This window comes from Mus musculus, chromosome 1 (genome assembly GCF_000001635.26).
Source record: "Mus musculus strain C57BL/6J chromosome 1, GRCm38.p6 C57BL/6J".
NCBI lineage: Eukaryota > Metazoa > Chordata > Mammalia > Rodentia > Muridae > Mus > Mus musculus.
Window position 1 is genome coordinate 66,768,263 of NC_000067.6, and position 21,152 is coordinate 66,789,414.

The 21,152-nt window shown below is 35.6% G+C and overlaps 1 protein-coding gene, 1 long non-coding RNA gene and 1 pseudogene across 35 annotated transcripts in view; 2 read left to right on the top strand and 1 right to left on the bottom strand.

Annotated features, from left to right (window-relative positions):
• Kansl1l (KAT8 regulatory NSL complex subunit 1-like) overlaps positions 1-21,152 on the bottom strand; it is a 98,354-nt gene that overhangs the window by 49,020 nt on the left and 28,182 nt on the right. For 12 of the 33 annotated variants that reach the window (XR_003946490.1, XR_003946488.1, XM_011238580.1 and 9 more), the window contains 4 exons: positions 11,267-11,371; positions 9,705-9,846; positions 5,160-5,357; positions 4,644-4,765 (listed from right to left, as the gene is read on the bottom strand). Coding sequence is in view for 30 of the 33 variants with exons in the window: in XM_011238580.1 (XP_011236882.1) it covers positions 4,644-4,765; positions 5,160-5,357; positions 9,705-9,846; positions 11,267-11,371 (567 nt within the window). In the remaining 3 variants the exon portion in view is untranslated. Of the gene's footprint in view, positions 1,961-4,643; positions 4,766-5,159; positions 5,358-9,704; positions 9,847-11,266; positions 11,372-21,152 lie in introns of all 33 variants that reach the window. The other 21 variants (NM_177645.4, NM_001357156.1, NM_001357157.1 and 18 more) reach the window with 4 other exon arrangements.
• Gm46093 overlaps positions 1-21,152 on the top strand; it is a 59,849-nt gene that overhangs the window by 30,050 nt on the left and 8,647 nt on the right. Inside the window, exon 2 of one of the 2 annotated variants that reach the window (XR_001778948.2) lies at positions 1-15,376. This exon is cut by the window's left edge and continues 14,923 nt beyond it. The exons of the other annotated variant lie outside the window; for it this stretch is intronic. This is a non-coding gene — a long non-coding RNA (predicted gene, 46093). The remainder of the gene's footprint in view (positions 15,377-21,152) is intronic. 2 annotated transcript variants of the gene reach the window in all.
• Gm15789 (predicted gene 15789) lies at positions 15,651-18,253 on the top strand (annotated as a pseudogene).

Genomic DNA, 21,152 nt, shown 5'->3' on the forward strand with positions numbered 1-21,152 from the left:
ATCTGTGCTCAGAAAACCTAGGGTTTTCTATCGTTTGAAACTTTGGAAACACACACAAAAAGAAAGTGGGGAGGAGTGAAGGAAATAGGGAGCCAGCTCCACAAGCATTAGAACAGGATTTTGGATTGCTCAGAAACCATGTGAGGAGTATGGGACGACTGTATCCCTGTAAGCCCAGCAATAGCATGACAGTAGACGACAGGCCTGTCCTTGCAAGCTAGGTCTACCTGGTAAAGATTCCTTTCTGAAAAGGTGAGAGGTACCGGAAGGCCAACCCCTAAAGTTGCCCTCTGGCATTTATAGGCATACTGGGCACATGGACACATGGGTACCCACATGTACCACCACATAAAAATAAAAGAGAGATCACTTCAAACCCTGCCTACTAAGATGAAGTACTGTTTTCATTAACATTTTACTGTATATCTCTCAAATATTTTTTCTAAGAAACGACTGTATAATACATTTTATATTCTCATTTTGCCAATTAATAGTGCAAAACAAAACTGTTCTTATATAACTACATATTTTCTAGACATAACTTTAATAGTATACCAATAACTTCCCTAAGATAAAATTATGTTTTACACTTACATCATTAGAGATTAAAAAGGAAAAGAAGCCATTTTACAAATGAAAATAACTCCTCCTGGCACTACTCTTTTAAGAACACAGCGGGAAAGGTTTATTTCCCCATTGGCATCATACATCTAGCTAATATGATTACTGTCATGTACAGAAAGCACTGACTCAGAAAACATTGCTATCAAACAACACTCTTGGAATTGGGAAAAGACTACTGAAACATCCTTATGGTAACATTATTTCTTTATGTTGTGATTATTTTGACAACAGACCTTGGTTTTTAAATTATGACACCCATTTAGAAGGAATGGTTTCATTTACATGAGATAATTACCATTAATGAAAATAAATAGTATGGCAATGATTCACTAGAATTTAATTTCATACCCCATTATGGAACTCATTAAGACAAAAAATAAACCACAAAATTTAGACCTTGTTTCAAATAGAAATTTACTTTCTCAGAGATAATACTCAAGGATGTCATTAGAGCATCGTATGTTCATTTCAGAATAACAGTTCTAAAAGCGTATAACCACCTCATTGACAGAATGTAATCCTCAATCTTTTGAAGGCTTAATAATACTTATATTTGGTTCTTAGTGCCATGATTAATAAGGTAAAAAATAATTACAATTATAGTACCCTCAGATGGTGCCCTTAAATAATAAATGAGTTAGGAATCAATAACACATTTACAGATAAGTTCCCCCCAGAATAACAGTGATTTTGAAGACAATATGAAAAAAGGTCATCAAGTACATATAAAAATGATTTAAAATATTTAAAATATATATATCATAAATAGTAAGTTTTAGATGACCCACCCCAAAAGTTCTCTCTTAAAGAATAGCTAAACTTTTAAATTTTAAAATTCTTCCATAATATGCAAAGTTATGATATAATGTAATGTAAAGCTAGAATGAGGACACTTTGAGAGAACTAAAATATTTTACGTGTGAGAGTCCTTGTATAACATTTCAGCTACATAGAATGCAGCTAAAACTCACAAAAGGCTCATTGAACCAAAGAAGGCTTCAGTGTTTGCAGGCCTTCTTGCTTACTCAAATTCCTTCTGAGAAGCATTCTCTTCCTTTAGGAGTTTCCTTACTACAGCACAGATATTTCTTCTGCTTTGAATTTCTCGTTTTCTTTGAGATTTTTCTTTTGTAGTATATATATGTGTGTATACATATGTGTGTGAATGCTTATGGAGAGAAGAAAAGGATCTCTTGAGTCCGGTTTCTTTGAGCTGTGTTAGGATCAGGAAACCTAATCCCCATGATAGGGCAGCAAGCTCTGGGAACTGCTCAGCACCTCCCGGCATCACTCTCTGTATGTTCTAATCCGGAGCCAACTTAGATGAGAAGCAAAACTGAAGGAGATGGGCATGAAAGCAACAGGGTACTGATGTGACTATTTCAGAATTAAAATAAGAACAATCTCCCTTTTATTTTTATTTTTTGATACAAGATCTACTACATCCCAGAGGAGCATCATAACCCTGATCCTCCTGCCCCAACTTTCTCAGTGCTACAATTAGAAATGTGGACCTCCACATCCAGTTTCTATCATACCGGGAATGGAACCTAGAGCCTTATGCAGGCTAACACTATTATCAACTGAGGTACATCCCCAGCCTACCCCCAATATTTTTTTTAAGAATGTCAGTTATCTACAAAAAAAGTGCAAAGCATATTGGCATGGTGTGGGTCCTGAGTCTACCAAATATCTACATGCTAAGAGTTGGTAAACAGGCTGGCATTAAGGGAGGAGGTAGACTCGTTAGCAGTAAGATAGAGAAGTTCTGGAGTCATAAGAGGTATGACCTTAAGAAGTGTTCTTGAGAGCCCAGACTCTGTCTTCCTTTTTGCTCCCTGGTTCCTGATGCTTTGTTCTACCAAATATGCTTGCCATGCTGTGCTTTCTCATTGCCAGCCGCCAACTGACTGTGAACCCTGAAAACTGCAAGCCAGGATAAATGGATCCTAGTTCAAAGTTGATTATCCCAGGTATTTTTTCTATACTGAAAGATGACCAACAAATATTTCATACACTCAGTATTCATTCCCATTCATAATATGTCATTTGCTGATCCAGGTGTTCGAACTAAAACAATAAACCACAATTTAACAAGACAAACCAAAGAAATCCTACTATTTTGAAGCTTATATAAAATCCAAAACAGAAGACAAAAAAAGTACATATGTCAAAACATTGACAAAACAAATCCCAGTTGTCAGCTGATATTCATGACCACTCGTGAAATAACTTGACTGTTCCCATGTATTTTCTTTTAATAGTAACTAAATGTAGAGTTTCAAACATGCTAAGCAAATGTACTATAACTGACCCACATTCTCCAGCTCTTGCAATGCTGCTGCACCAGCTTTGCAGGTGAGCAGAATGAAAGAAATGCATTCCCGTGCTTATTTTGACTATTCTCTTCCAGTAATATAGAAAAAATATGCAAGGTTATGATGCTACTAGTTAGCTAAACTGGGATTAGCTGAACTTTCTAAGTTTTGGGTTTGGTTTTGGTCTTATTTTTTACTTCTGAGTATATATGTGTGCATATATCTTGTGAGGGTATGTGAACACATTAGTACAGGTGCCTGTGGAGTCCAGAAGAGACTATCATAGTCTGTGGAACTGCAATTACAGGATGTTGAGAGCCATTTTGCTTGGATGCTGGGAACCAACTTCAGATCGTATGTAAGAGCAGTTTGTGCTCTTGCTCACTGAGCCATCTCACCAGCCTGCTTGTCTTAAAACAGGGTATCACTGTATGTCATTTGGCCTTAAACTACAATCCTCTCGACTCAGCCTCCCAAGTACTAGGATTGTAGGCATGAGCTACCATGCCTCTGTAGCTCAAAAATGACATTTTTAGCAATCAAATTTTTCTTTAGAACATTTTATCAGCCTTTAAAATCATGTATTTATCTGAATGATCACGATGGCATCATTGATTTCCTCAACTGGAATCTACACTGCCACAAGATCAGCTCCCAGATCCGGTCTTGTTCAAGATTATATACCAGTGCATAATTATCTACTATTGCCATGTTATCATCAAATATCTGTAGATTATATATATATATATATACACACACACATACATACATACATACATACAGTAATATAGTCATGGCTACAAGCATAGTTTAGATAAGCAAAATGACATAGAAAATATATTAGCCTGAATACAATATTCATTCATCATTTTATGAGTCAACTTGTAATTGACTTTCACTGTGAATCCCCAAACCAGGATTCTTGTAAATGAGACACTATCACAGCTGCCCAACAATCAGCAAGTTTTACATTCCAATTAAGTCTCAATGATACAAAGGATGACACTCAAAAATTAAGTAAAACCAGTGGAAAACTATTTTAATAATAGAACCAGGCATAAATGACAGCATAAAGAAAACTGGAGAAATATTTTAAACCATGATTTCAATATAATCAGAAGAATTAAAGAAAAATTTTTTACTTAAGACCAATGTCATTTGAGAATGGAATGGCTATTTAATATGATTTTCATTGGGATATGCATATTCTACTTTGCTATACTGGAAATTTCTTAATATAACTAATATGATTATGAATATAAAAATCAATGTAAAATTATGATGATATATGCCAATCTTCTGTGCCCACCTCTAGATCTAAGGTCTTTTTAAGTTACAATGAACTGGAGACCAAGGGAAAAACTATACCAAACAGAAATCATGGTAACAAGGCAGTAATTGCAGAGCTAATGCTATCCATGGCGTGAAATCATGGTACCAAGGCAGTACTTGCAGAGCTAATACTATCCATGGTATGAGCTTCAGAAGCACTAAAATTCCTAGAAATGCACCTCCTCATGGGAAGCTTTTATGACTGCATTAATTCCATGAACTCTTTTGTCTAAAACTGTACCTATGATCCACTGATTGTAGTATTGTAGTCCTTAATGTAGAAGAAAAATAGTTGTATTAGGTATTAATCAACAAAGTCAAAATAAAATAAGCCAAATTCAGAAACCAAACTACTCAAGTGACACCTACCTTCTGGAAATGCCATTAGCCAGACATTTGTGGCTACAGGATTTGGAAGAGAGGGGTGATGAAGTTGGAGACAAGTTGAGAGGGGCAATCAAACTGTTAATGATCTCAGTCAACTGTGCACTCTACAAAGAAACAGTTAACACTTTAGTGTAGCTAAGCATCATGAAGATCCTGAATTCTGTCCTGAGAATTCTTATATTGTATTTATTGATTTACACATACTGAAGAATTCTTACATCACTAAAATGACGCCTATTTAGTCACAGTGTTTTTTAAAAATGTGTTCCCATTGGCCTACTATCAAGACCTCACCTTATGACCAAATTACACATCTATGGGTTAATCTCTCAGGATCTAAATGACCCAATCACCCCTCAAGAGCTGGGATTATGACCTAGGGACTAATGCTGAATACATGTGACTTTTGGAGAAACATTTGATATCTAAATCTTGCCAAGCAGTTTAAGAAGCAAAAATGTATCTAAAGTTATTTCGTAAAGCAAGAACTCTACATACCTGTTTCTCTATGTTTCGAAGAAGTAGTGTAGGGCTGCTTGGTGACATCTCAAAATCGTGTTCTGGTAAAGGCTCTTCACTCCTCTGGGGAACCTGAGAATTCACTGAAGTGTTTAATGAAACTGCTTGGTTTGAAAACTGTATTTGTTTTTTCAAAATGTCTTTTGGAAGCTGACATTCTTCTAAGATCACTATCCCCTAGGGGGTAAAAAACAGTAAAGTGATCACATCCTACTATCCTCATAGGAAACATAAGATGAAGAATTGAAAATATAGTTTATATGTCTAAAACAGCTGGCTGATTAGGCTGGGAGAGATGGCTCAGCAATAAAAGTATGTACTATTTATTCTTTCAGAGGAACTAGTTTGCTCCCAGCACCTGTCGGTCAGTCTCCAGCCATGGGCAGTCTCCAACTCCACACCTCCAGCTCCAGGGCATCCAACCGACTGTTATGGCCTCTGTGTGTGGTATGCACACGCACACACACACATGGAGAAATTTCAAAACAGTATATTTTATGCCCTGTGTGATTATACCTCTAAGGAAAGATAGTAGACTAGAAACTGCCTCTATGTGTCTATGCCATAGTTACAGAAAAGTGCCAAGATTTTAAAAAAATAAATGTAAGTAAGTAAATAAATAAAAGGCCTTAATCCAAAGAGAAAAGAGGGAAAAGAGCTTTGGAAATCCACCAAAAAAGTGATAGAGCATCTGAAAATAACAGCAGAGAAACAAGTGATAGACTGAAAAAAAGGAAGACGAGCCACACACAGTTTCACCTACCCACCTGCAGAGGGAAGGAAAAAAGGGGGGCCACATCAAAAAGTAGAGCTGGGAACTAAATGCACAGGAGTATTCAAATAACAAAAATGATACCCCCAAACTAGAAAAGATCCAAACCAACAGTGACTATCAAAAGACACAAAACCAAAACCCTAATATAACAACTCCAAAACAACAGTAACTACTAAATCTACTAAATTCAAAACCTAAAAAAGATAAAACTTTAAGACCTAAAAATGATCAATGACCTCAAAGAGGACTCAAAAATATAAAAGTAAGGAAATCAATATTGCCTACAGAGAGAAAAGATAACAACATAAAAAAAGGCCAGGAGAAAATCAACAGAGTAGAGGAGAAAATCAGCACAATAATTGATATTTTTGAGAAAAGAAATATTGGAAATAAAAAGCACGTAAGAACAAATACATGAGAACTATAATATAAAAGCAAGCAGTACTACACACAGCAATGATTTGTGAGCCCACCATTGTCTTCTATTGCTATTTAAGAACTATTCAACAGCACCATATACATTGTACATTTCCAGACCATATACTGAGCCACATGAATTAAATATCAAAATAAGAATAAAAAAATTTAAATTTTCCATACAAAAATGTAAAAAAGTAAAACCATCCCTTTTGCAGATGATATATGATATTAGAGATCCCAAAAAGTCTATCATAAAATTTCTAGAAATGATAAAATTCAGCATCATAGATCAACTTGCACAAAATACATGAACAGACAGAAAAGAAAAGATGATGGACACACTCCCATTCACAATGGCCTCAGAATAAGCCAAGCCAAGGAAATGAAGAACCTCTATAATGAAAACCACTGGAAAAAAAGAGATAGACATTACAAAATGGAAAGACACCCTTGCTCATGGGTTGTTAGTACTAACATTGTGAAAATGTCATTTCTGGAAAAATATATTTACAGATTCAGTGCAATCCAAATCAAAATTCCAATCTCATTCCTCACAGAAACAGAAGGCATTCTAAACTTCATATGGAATCACAAAGATCCCAGCTATCCAGAGCAATTCTGAACAAAAAAAGAAACAATGCAGGGAGTTTAATTCCAGATTTGAGATAAATTACAGAGCCACAGTAGTAAACACAACATATAGACACAAAAACAGACATGGGGCTAATGGAACAAAATGCAAAGACCCAAATATGACCACATCTCACTTAGCCACTTAATATTTGACAAAGAGACCAAAAACACACACTGGAAGAAAAAAAGAAATCATCTTCTCAAATAGTTCTGAGGAAATTGGATGACCACATGCAGAAGAATGAAATTAGACCCATTTTTTATCACCTTGCTTGAAAACTATAAGTGGATCAACGACCAAACCTGAGATCCAAAACTACTGGAAGAAAACACAGGGAGTGCCCTACATGGTTGAGGGTAGGAAAGGTCACCGTTTTCCCCAAGAAGCAAGGCTTCGATTGTTTAGTGAGATTTCACAGAAGTAACAAGCCTCTGCATAGCTAAAGAAAGAGCCAGGTGAAGAGGAGGACCACAGAATGGGAGAGACTCTTCACCAGCTAGACATCTGACAGAGGTTTAATATCCACAACATAGAACTAAAAAATACAAAGAGGAGTCTGGGACATGAATGGAGAGTTTCAAAAGAAGGAAAAAATTACTAAGAAATATCTCAAAATCTGTTCACCATCCATAGCAATTAGCAAAATCTAAATCAAAACTTTGTGATTTCATTTGATCCTAGTGAGAATGGCTGGAATCAACAAACAACCTACATCAAACGCTGAGTACTCGTTTACTGCTGTGGGTATTGCAAATAGGTACAGGTACTGTTGAAATCAGTGGAGAGAACTCTCAAAAGGTTAAACAATATATATATTGTATGACTCAGCTATACCGCCCCTTGGCATATGCCCAAAGGGTTCAACATTCTACTCCACAGAAATTTGTTCAGCTGTGTTCATTGCTGTTCTACTCACTATAGCTAGGAAATAGAAACAAAACATAAACCAAAAACTGGAAGACCTACTCCTTGATTCTAAAATGACTAGAATAACCAAAATAATATAACAGCAGTATAAACATAGGCAGATGTATAGAACAGTAGAACAAAGAACAGAGAAAGTATTTGCATATATGGTCAAATGAGTTTTGAGAAATAGTGTCAAAACCATTCAACAGAAAAAGCAAAGTATGATCTTTCAACTAATGCCCCTGGGAAAACTGGAGATCTACATGCAAAAGAACTAACTCCACATACCAAAATTAACTCAAAATGGACCAAATACCTCACTAGAAGATCCTTGAAGAAAATATAAGAACACCAAAGGCACAGATAAAAATACAATAGATAAAATAGACTTCATAAAAATAATAAAGTAAAAAGACAACAAACAAAAGAATAAAGATATGAAAATTAAATACTATGTAAGCAATTATTATCAAGATAAAGACTCCCTAAAATACAGCAACAACAAAGCCACTCAGAAATAGGCAAAAGGCCTGATTTATAGATATTTCTCCAGAGAACATATACAAATAACCAATAAACATAAAAATATCTAAACACCATTAATACTAGGAAATTGTAAACTGAAATTGAAAAGAGATACCACCTGACATTCAGTATTATTATCAGTTAAAAAATAAGCAAAAAACCAAACTGTTGGCCACAACTTAGAGAAATGGAAACTATTATATACTATAGTTCATTAAAAATTAAAAACAGAATTATCATACAATCCTCTAACTCCATTTCTGGATGTATAGCCAAAAGATTTTTTTTTTTTGGTTTCTTTGTTTCTCAGAAAGGATCACACCATTGAGCCCTGGCTGGCTTGGAAATCACTATCTAGGCAGGGAGACCTGTACTCAAAGAAATCCACTTGCCTCCCTTTCCCATGTGCTGTGGTTAAAGGCATACATCCTTGTTCCACTGAAAAGAGTGCTTTGAAAAGAGAATTTCTTTCACTCTATTCACAGCACACAGACAACAGCTAAAATGTGAAACAATTTACATATCTATCATTGGTAAACAAAATGTGATGAATATACAGCTATTCAGCTTTCAAAAAGGAAATTCAAGTATATACTACAATGTCCATAAATGAAAGGACCACGGGCTATATAATAAGCCAGCCACAAAAAACCTAGGTATTATTATGTTTCCACTATAAACAGACATGGTTATTAATGTTATGGAGACTGAAAACTAGATAGTCACTGTTTAATAGGTATAGTTTTCAGTCTTAAAAGAGGCCAGGCAGGGAGTGATGCATGCCTTTAACCGTAGCACTCTGAAGGCAGAGGCAGGCAAATCTCTATGAATTCAGGCCAGCCTGATCTACAACATGAGTTCCAGGATTGCCAAGGCTACAAAAAGAAAAAAAAGGTGGAAAAAAGGAAAAGAAATAGAAAGAAAATGGATGCCTGATATTATTAAATTACTTAATACTATTATGTTGTACACATAAAAATGAATACATTAACAAATTGTGTTATACACACATTTGACAATAAAAAGGTTTTAAAATGTATAATATTTCTATTAACTTAAGCTCAATGTTTTTAATTGTTTAAACATACTGTCAAATTATATATACATATATGTATATATATACAGGCTTGAGAAAAGCAACATTAATATTAAGAAATTAATATTTGAAAACCTGAAACTAGCTCCTTTCATGAAATTTAATAAAAATTAATTTATGTGAAAAATTATACAGGTAACAATTTTAACAAAAAACTAACAATACCTTAGAGGCACGAATCTGCCTGTGGATATCTGTTAGCTGCTGGATTTTGTATTCCAGCTCTGAAATCTGAGCTTGAAGCCAAGTCCATCGGCTGCCAACTTGTGCTCTGTCTACAAGCCACTTCCATTCAGTACTAGAGTTGCTGGGAACAAAACAAACACTGTTAGTCAAAGCACAAAGTCAGATTGTCAGAGTGCTAATAACTTCCTTGACTAGTTTCATAAAATGTAATTTCTTTTAGAAGACATGTACACTACATCAAGGGAAAATAGCAGACTGATTTCTTATCAAAGGAAATTTGATTCCTTACCTTTCTACCACATGAATACTTGGCTTTCGTCAATATTATGTACCTAACAGTAGGATAATCCCTCTGTAATTTAATATGCTACTGATGCTAAGGGCTTGCATGGGGAATGAACCAGTAAGGAAAAGGAAACAAGAATAACAACTCCAACATCCCGTAACATCTGTTCTGTGAGGATTTTACAAGTAAAAGTGGAAGTCAAGTACTAGATAACCCATCTGAACTATACCTAAATTCACTTACTAAACTCTAGTGTACCTGATTTAACTGTAATTTCTACTTAGTAGACTATAGCATCATTATATTACTAATACTTAAAATTAAAGGCATTGACAATAATTTACAAAAATGAATCCTCTGCTGTATTTCCTTCTCATTTTCCCTCTCCTCCCTTTCCCTTCCCTCCCTCCCTCCATTCCTCTCTCCCTCTGCCCCTTGCTTCCTCTCTTTCTTTCTTTTAATAGTATCTCACTGAATACGTTGGATGGCCTGAACCAAGCTCTGTAGCCCAGGCTGGCCTCAAACTCAGAAATCTACCTGCCTCTGACTCCCAAATGCCTGTGCCACTATGACCAGACTTTACATTTCAAATCACTATTTTGAATACATAGGTCTTCCATTGTTTTTTTAAGATAAATATCTAGTTAAAAATTTAATGACTATGTTGCACAATACGAGGAACAAAAAGAATTTATAAAGACCTCTACTTTCATTTATGTTTTGAAATAAATGTTGAAACCTCTTAGTTCCTCTATCTTTTAGCAGGGGCACTCTTAGAAGCTATAGTTTTGGGGACTACAAATGAATTATTTCATGAAAATAGTGTAAGTGCATGAGCTAGAAAAATAAATAATTGTAATAACACATGGTATGGCAGGAGGTAGTGGGAAATAAGGGAAGGAGGAAGGAAATTTAATAGACTGCCAAGGAGAAAATATCACCAAAAATTAAAAGTATAATTCCAAACTAATAACTGTAATAGAAAAATATATGAATATTTTTAAAATTATCTAAAATGTATATATTTCCATGATCATAGAATGAGCTATAATGATAATTACAGGTGATAATAACAGATCAATATCAGATGGTAATTGATATGGAAGTTGTGAGTGAACTTGTGGGGACAGAGAGGACACAGGAATTCTGATATTTACTGTTTTACTTTGAAGCCAAAACTACTCTAAAAGTGAAGAAAATGTATAATGGAAACAAAACAAATCAAATGAAATAGGTCATACAAAATGGCACATGCCTTTTATCCCAGCACTCAGAAGACACAGGCAGGCTGATTGCTCTGCATTCAAGGACAGCCTGGTCTACATAGTGAGTTCCAGGACAGCCAGAGCATAGGAAGACTCTGTTTTGAAAACAACAACAATAATAATAACTTTATGATGGAATGTGCATATAAACTCAGCCAGAGGAGATAGTGAAGAAAATTTTCTGTCAGATAAAAAAAAGTCAATTATTGTAACTTTGCTACATACAATTTAGTAAGTATAAGATTTTATATCAGTATTTCTATGATACCATATGCAGTAGAGTTTCTCTAGACATATTTACATTTTCAGTTTACAATCAAAATTTTAATTTTTCAAATTTTGAACATTTTTAAATCAAAGTGAGAGAGTACATGTTTTAAATTCATTTTATAGAGATAGTATTTAGTAGTACTAAATGCCTATCATGAAGTTTGGAGAGTAAAGCAAGAGTCATACCAACACAACTTGAACAGGTGAGAATAATGATTTAGTGTAAAGTGGGAGCTACTTAGAAAGTACTAACAAAATTATTTCCCCAAGCAGTGTTGCTACTAAAGCCATGAGACATGAAAAGAAACAAGGAAGATATCACTGGTGTATAAACTGTAGTCTCCAAATACCCTGTGTGCTACTAGTATTTTATATATAGCCTTCTTTGTACTGAAGTTGGAGTCATGTGACTACTACCAATCAACAGGCTCTGAGCAAAATAGACTATTATTTTGTATACCCAAGAATCTTGAAATCCACTGGTGCAGATAGAATAGCTATAAAACCATACTAGATAGTAGAGGATATCCCAAAGCTATGTATGGTAGATCTCTATTATGTTAAAGCTGTGAGATTATGAGCTTAACTTATTACTGAATATAACCTATTCTGACTGGAACAATCTGAAAATAGGTTGGACTGACAAGAGGAGAAGATAAATAAGATAAGTGGGTAAAGTCATTTAAAATTTACAGCAGATCATTATGGAAGAGACCATAAGGAAAGCAAAGGTCATTTCTCAAGTTCTTTCATTACATTTTGCTTCAGTTAGAAAATTTCCTTATTAACATTCAGTTGGACTTGAATATGTAGTTGATGACAAATAATAAAATATAAAAAACTTAATTTCTTAATACAATACTTATGGGAAAGATACTCTCACCAAAGTTAATACCAAAACTCATTTTTACTTTTACAAATTGTATCAAATTATAGTAAGAGACATTACAATACTAGATTAAATGTAAATGAAGCAAATCATGCTGAAGCTTTGTGATGCGTGGAATGAGTTTGTTATAATGATTCATTTTTCCCATACTTTACTAGGAATAATTAAAAGCCTGTTTGCTGAATGTAAAGGGGGTAAACAAGCTTTTTCATCCAAAGAGCTTCCTTGCTTAGAAACATGTTTTTCACCTAAGACAGATGCAGATACAGCCAACCATTGGACTGAGCCCGGGGAACCCAATGGAAGAGTTAGGGGAAGGGCAGGAGGAGCTGAAGAGGATTGCAACCCCATAGGAAGAACAACAATACCAACTAAGCAGACCTCTCAGAGCTCCCAGGGACTAAACCGTCAATAAAGAGTATACATGGGCTTGCTACATATGTAGTAGAGGTCTGGGCATCAGTGTGAGGGGAGGTGCTCAGTCCTGTGGAGGCTTGATGCCCCAGCAAAGAGGCATGCTAGAGGGGTGACGCAAGAGTAGGTGGGTGGGTGGAGGAACACATTCTTAGAGGGAAAGGGGTGGGGCATGGGTGAGGAGTTCGTGGAAGGGAGACCAGGAAAGAGAGTAACATTTGAAATGTAAACAAATTGATTAATAAACATGTTTTTCTTTAAAATACTGTTGCAAACATAACAGATAACAGGTAAGTTTATAGTCGACTTTTTTTGAAGACAGATTTAAAGTCAAAATATGTCTTATATAAACAACATATATGTTGTAACTGTAGAGTAGACCAATGATGTAACTATAGAGTAGACCAATCAGAATATAGGTTAGGTATATTAGAGAACCTATACGATTTAATCTGTATGTAATTGGTGTATAAGTTTGGGCTGCTAAATCTCTAAGAACAATGGCTCTCTGCATTTCAGAGGTACACAAAACTGAGCTCAAACTACCAGCTGCTGACCACTGGTGGTATTCCTATCTTCAACAAAGAAAAAGGCAAGGACATCTGTACATGGACACCACTTGGGCTGCGTAAAAACAGTACATCTTCCAAATGGTGGCCTATGCCTTACAATTCTATGCTTGCTTGCTTGTAGTCAATGCTTAACTTGTCGGAAATACTACAAGGTTCTTTTCTTAAAATGTTAGTATGGAGGTGTTTGCCTGCATGTATGCATGTATAGCACATCCACACTCAGTACCATGGGAACCCAGGTCACCGGCCCCAGCACTGTACTTACAGAGCTGGGTGCTGAGGGAAAAACCCGGGCCCTCTATAAAAGCAGCATGTGCTCTTAACCCACTGTGCCACCTCGTAAGTTCCAGCCTAAATACTTGAACCTAGAGTCTAGATTCTTGTCTTTGAAGTATAGTTACTGAAATAAGAACTTTCCAGAATGACATCTTAGATTTCCAAGGCTTAAAGAGAGACATGTTTAATGTAATCTTTCCTTTAACACAGGTTTTGTTAGTTCACCATACAGCAAATTGATGACTAATCAAGACACAAGGTCTAGTTGTAAGAAATGAATGTTAAAAAAAAAAAAAAAAGAAAGATTGGTCCTAGAAAAATAAACTGATCAACCTTCTCAACTGGTATTTGCTCACCTAGGACAACCTTTCTACCCTAGAATTGGGTTCCTTTAGATCAGAGGTTAGCAAACTTTATCTCTGCAGACACATATAACAAATGCTTTAGGTTTTGTGGTCAGAGGATCTCTGTAACTATTCAACTCTGCCTTTGAAATATGAGAGTGGCTATAGGCCATACACACCACGGGGTGGCTGTGTTCCAATGTAACTATTTTCAAGACAGGAACTAAATCCCATTTGGTTCATGAGTCTGCTTGCCAACACCTGCTGAAGATTATTTTCTCATATGCACCTTCTGCTTTGCAAAGGATTATGCAGAGTTCCGTTAATAACATGCCTGTGCAAATAGCATGTCCACATTTAACTGGGCTATAGCTTCCTGGTGTAACTTCTTTATCAACTCTAACTTACTGGAAATATTTCATTTCCAATTTACACATGATTCGACAGACAAATGATAAACAGCCTAAAGTATGTGTCTATGTAACATTGCATTCTGAGTAGGTTTTGTTTTATCTTGAAACACTGCCTATGTAACTCAGGCTGATATGTTGTCAGTTATAAGTGGGTTTGAAATTTGTCAAATTACTTTTGATGTTAATTTATTTAAAGTTTGAATGTTAATGATGTGTGTGCTCATGATTAAATTATTATGCCCAATTCTATGTGACATTTGTTATGAATGCTCTGATGGCTAGTGTGAAAGGAGCTGCGTTTCTCCTGCTTTCTTCTATGTTTGTCCAGTGTCAGACTCACGCTAATGCTGGCCTCAGAGTAAACTAGCAAGAATTTTTTCTCTTTTACTCTATCAAAGAGTTTTTAATATAATTGGAATTATTTACACACGTTTCAAAAATAATCAGTGAAAATAGCTAGGCTGGAAATTACATCTGGAAAGATTATCAATTTAATGTTTCTAAATGATATAACATCTATCATGTCTTTTATTTCTTTAGCAATATTTGATAAATTTTGTTATAAATCATAAGACTATTTGGTTCAAATATTTTCATTGATAAGCACATAATCACTCATAATATTCCATTATTGTTTTAGTAATATGACATCTTTAGTTCTATTTTTGGTCATTTTCTTCTAATCATCCTAGATATGTTTATCAACTCTGTCAGAACAAAGACTTGTGGCTTGTTATTCCTTGATTTCTACGGTTTTCTCCCTTTTTATTTCATATTTTATTTGCTACAGGTCTTAGTGAACACAGACCAAAGATTTTATACCATTCTTTCCTACATATACATTCAGAGCCAAACAAATTCCTATCAGCATCACTTCAGTAATTTACTAAATGGAATTAAAATAACAGCATAAATATACAAGGTATGCAATTTGTAATATACATATCTAAAATATTTCGTATCTCGATTTTTTATCACCTATATTATTTGGAAATGTATGCTTTACATATTTTAGATCTAGAATGTTTACCATTTCCTACCAGTCCTTCTTTTTCTGCAGATATGAGTATAAGTCGAATATGATTTTCCTTAGCCTGAACATCTTGTATAAATGTAGTCTGGCCACGCTGCTGACACATAGCTGACCATCTGCCTCCCCACCGACTCTCCCACCAACACCCTGCAGAAATGCTTCACTCCCCACAATTCTTAGACAGTGACCAGTGTCCCACACACTGGCTCCTCCACTCACTCAAGCTTATGACAAAGACAGAATGCCTTAATGTCCAGGCAGCCAAGCACACCTCTTAGCCAATGCTGTGGCTATTACAATGGATCTGAGATGAATAATAATAATTTGGGGACATCCCAAAGTAACAAAAGATAGTAGAATTATTGCAAAGACAATTGATTTAAAGGATAAATATAAGAATATTAAATTTGTTCAAGATGTACCAGTAACACAAATGAAGAGGGTGTGGAAGGTCCCAGCATTGCTGTTTGGGCATGCTCTAGTACTAAAGGCGGCTTTCAGAAGATCAGGGAAGGGGCTAATCCTATGAAAATCAAAGATGTCATGCTGCCTATTGATGTTATTAATTGCTGATCTTTAAAAGCAATATAAACCTATAACAACCAGGGAAGAGATGTCTTACATTGCTACAATTTCTACAAATAGAAGCAAAAAAGTTGGAAACTTCATTTGGATTCAGTGACAAAGGTCTAGAAGAAAGTATTATCACAGTAAAGGATGGAAAACAAGCCGACCGTGGTGGTACACGTCTTTAATCCCAGCAATTGGGAGACAGAGGCAGGCGGGTTTCTGAGTTCGAGGCCAGCCTGGTCTACAAAGTGAGTTCCAGGACAGCCAGGGTTATCTAGAGAAACCCTATCTTGAAAAAAACCCCAAAAAAGAGAGGAGAAAAAATATGGAAAACATTGAACAGGGAACTGTATTGAAGACAGAACATTTGATTGAGATATATTTTCCAATGTGTTATTACTACGTCCAAAGGATGAAAATGTAATTTCCAAGATGCAGATGTTTTTATTGAGTGAGAAAAAAATTCTAGTGTCCAGTCTGTTGTACCTACTTTTGAAATTTCTTTGGTTGTAATCACTGAAAATGTTGGAGAAATTGTAAATATACTATTTTTGAATGGGATAAAAGTTGATTTTCAAGTTGTAACAATCAAAACTCCAGGATTACAGAGAATAGGAACAGCTTAAAAAATGTATACTAGTCTAAAGATTTTTCCATTCTTCTGGGAACTAGCTCTTGTTGTACCAGAAGGCAACATACAAGCCTCCAAAGGATAGAGGCAACAAACAACCCTACATAGCTATGACACCTATGATTCACAATGACGCGCATAACATAATATCCCTAAAGGTGTTAATAGTTATACACAAACTTTAGCATTGACCAACAGCTCTATAATTGTACTTAGGACCCACTAAACAAGAGAGAAATCCTCCATTCCCTGGCCTAGTGAAACATGGATCTTAGAGAAGAGCCTACAGCCACTTTACTAAACCAGCATCATCTGTAACTACATTCTAAATCTTTGTCCTCGTACAGATAAATGTACTCCTCGCCCCTCAGCAAGGAAACTTCTCCTTAAAACCACAACATATCAAACTGTATAGCGGGATCCAGTTCCAATAAATACATCTACAAAACGACTCCTGTCCCTAAGGCTCGGGAATATTACAGAAAAAGTTGAAAAAATTGTCAGAGACATACAATCAAGGAGTCTGTTGTGAGGTGTCGCCTAGTAATTTCAGAAAGTAAACCCATAAACTCTCACCAACAGACAGCCTTATATGAGCTGAACAAGGACAACAACAGACATGCCAAAATGGATAGGGCTCAACCACATACAAAGAACTGCAGACAAGGGATGCTGAGAGCAACAGAAATACTATTTCTCAGGGAAAAACAAAACAAAACAAAACACCAATTGGTTATTCAATGCCAAATGGTCAGCAAAAACATACAAGGAACATTATACAAACTAAGTGGGTTATATTTAAGAATATATATGTATAGACATACATTCATGTGACCAATTAACTATTGAAAAAAGAGACTGAATTAGAAGAAAAGAGGAGAGGGGTCTATGTTTGGGCTTCAGTGGAAGAAAGGGAAGAGGAAAATTATTTCATTATAATCTCAAAAAATAAAATAATTTAAAAAGAAAAAAGTTGTAAATATTGCTATTGGTAATTCAGTGTTTAGAGAAGAGGGGCTGAAACTAAATCTTGAACATATGACAAAGTTCAAATTGAAAAGCTAAATGAATGAGCTGCTAAACTAGCTGATGGAGTAGCTGTGCCGAGTCTTGGAGGACAAGTGATGTTGGAGTAAATGACAAGTTACAGATGCTCACAGTCTTACAAGAGCAGCTGTAGAAGGTGGCCCTGTTTAAGGCTTCAGGAGAGCTCTGTTTGGACTCCTTAAAGTATCCTAGTATAGATTAGAACATTGGTAGAAATTAAAAGAACACTTAAAATTCCTGTAATGACTATCTCTAAGAACATAGGTATTGAAGGATCTGTGAAATTTGAGAAAATTTTGTGACACTGCTTAGAAGTCAGTTATGATGTTATGCTTGGAGATTTGTGAACATGGTAGAAAAAGCAATCACTGCTCTAACAAACGTTGAGAGAACTGCTTTACTAAATCCCGCTGAGGCAGTTTCTCTGTTAACTACAGCAGATGCTGTAGACAGAAATTCCTAAAGCAGGAACGAACACAATGGATGAAATGGGTTAAATTTCATTAACAGGTGGGATGCAACGGGCATAGTCTTAACACCTGGAATAGGATTTGGCCCTCATAACTGAACTGTGACATGAAGCTCACGGCAGAGCTCAACAATAACTTTAGAGATGTGGGTTGAAGAAAAGGATGTCTGATGTTTAAGATAAACTATCTAATCGTCAATTACTGGTTTTAGTCAGCCATACATAATAGCTTACTATCATTGTCCATGCCTACAGATTATTCATTTTTTATTTTTCAAGAAAGGACATTCATAATCCTGGGTGCAAAGAAAACATGTTTTAGTGCACTCATACTGACTTTTGTCAGTTTTTACTTACTTGGAATTGCCATTCACGTTTGTTAAAACTCACTGCATTGAATAGATAACTCATATGGTTTTTTTCAACATTTCTATTATCATTCCATTGACTTCTGAAATCATACTTCTAATAAAAGCTATCAATGTTTTATTTAGTGTATTCTAAATAGCCATTCTCTTGCTAAGATGAAAAATAGGTTACTATTTTGGATACTGAGAGTTCAGCGGTTATTTTATCTTCAATTCTCATGATTTATGACTTCATTAAGTTTGTTCAAAACAAATATTTTACTCACATCATCTCTGTCATTTCAAGGTCCATGTCTATTGCTACTTATTCTTCTGTGTATATGTACATATACATCTATCTAGTAACTGACCATACAAACACACAAACATACAAATAGAAGATTGTTGAGTGTGGTCCTCCTCTAGAAAATAATTTTCTTTTACTTGGTTATTAAATTACTTGCTTATTTAACTGCATAAACTTCATCTTTCTTTAAAGCTTTGTTCAAGCCAAGTATATAGTAACCTTGACACTAAGACAACTCACTAAATTAATGAAGAAAAAGAAATTAACAAAACTTAATTACCAGCAAAGGAAGAAATTTGACTTGGTTATTTTCATATGTCACTCATAAGATGGAAAAAAAAAAAGTGAAACACTGAGAACTCTGTTAGCAAAAGCTACCACAAGACTAACAGAAACTAAACCTTGGAGCCAGGGTTAATAACAGAGTACAACATCCAATAATGGTTTACTATGACGGCATATAATCATAAAAGATATGAGTACATTCCCATGCAGCAAAGTGATATTCTATAGAAAACAAAGGAAAAGACTTTTAACTTGGCAAAGCAAAACTGGGGTTCCTCTAAGACCTTACTCTACTGCTACAGCAGGTTTTGGTACTGTAAAAACCAGGAACTATTGTGCATATCCACATTTTTCTTTTAACCAGTTAGAGTACTTTTGTGTATGATGTTGGACAAACCTGTGGAAGCCAGAGGTAGACATCAGGTGTCTTCTTAAAGTGCTGTCCTTATTTTGGGAGACAGGGCTTCTTACTAGATGAGCTGGAGTTCACCCATGAAATACACTCAGTGCCCCACTATCCCAGACTTCCCTCTCTCCGTACCCCAGGACTGGTATTGCAGTTACACACAGATCCATGCAGCTTTCCACTCGTGAGCTGGGCATCTAAATTCTGATCCTTGTGCTTCCATAGCAAATACTTTAACCCACTGGCTTTTACCTAGCAGCTCTCCTATGAACTTTATTGGAGCTTTCCTGTCCTTTCTGCATCATATAAGAAACAGAAAGTCAAAGTACGTTTGCCAGTTTGTAGCTCATCACACTGATGAACCACATCTTAACACAATGGAGGGATACTGTACTTCATTGTATGATTCTAGCTTGTCATCTTTGAGAAATTGGTACATTTTATATAAGAGAAAGGTGTATATGGGCATGTGGAAGGCCAAAGATAACCAAACAGACTGCATCTCTGCAGTCCCTCTCCCAATGTCTAGTCATTTTTCTCTCTTTTCTGTAGTTTTTGCAAGAGAACATACTATATTATAGGCTAGTATTACATCAGAATCACTTTATAGCCCAGATTACCCTCAGGTTTATAATCCTCCTGCCTCATTATCCAGAATGCTGGGATTATAACAGAACTCAGCTCTGAGCCCTAAGCAGAACAACTGTAGACTTCATTTCCCAGTCTAGAATTCTAGTAAGTCTAAGTTTCAAAGTCTGACTCTAAGAGGTAAGCCAAAATAATCTGCGTATCTGCAGGAGCTTGCCTTTCCATCTAATTGAATGGCTCCTTAAAAATAGCTGGGTGTGGAAAGGAAGGGAGTGCTAGTGAGTCAGTGCAGGGAGACAACAGAGCTAACAGGCCGTAGCATGCCTAATTGTTAACTGTTAAATGAGAAGAAAAAAATCAGTCCTTCATCTGTGATATGTGGCGGTCCCCCTGCTATGACAGCTTAGTCTATCTTAATGAAGCTCTCCTTCAAAGATATTTCCTGCCATTAGGATGAGTTAACAAGTTCTCAATTAAAATGTTTACTGTCAGCTAGACATGCTAGCTCATGACCCAATCCTAAAACTTAATGATTTGTAGGCACGATAGTGTGTCAAAGGACAGCATGGACAAGGCAAGATTCTGCCCCAATAACCACAAAAACAACATACAATATAAAAGTAAGAAAGGTGAAGCTTAGAAATGCTGGCATAATGACAAAAAAATTAAGGAGTGAAGGTATTAAAGGGTTTCAAATAACAAAGAGTGGCACAAAGTAAGATATTATTTACATTTGACTAGAACCCTGGTAGAACTCAGTGCATAAACCATCTAAACAAAGCTTCTAGCATACCTTAAAAAGAAGTCATGCATTAACCAGAAAAGTTAGCTCTACCCTCCCTCTTCTGCTCTCAAGTCCTATCAAGTCAAAGGAAGAGAGAAAAATGAGGTATATATTCATGTACAGTGTCGCTACCACACTTTTCCTCTCTGTTAAATACTCAACTATCCTTATACAATTCTTGTGTGATACGGAACATTGACAACTGTGGACATAAAGCATGAATTTTTAAAG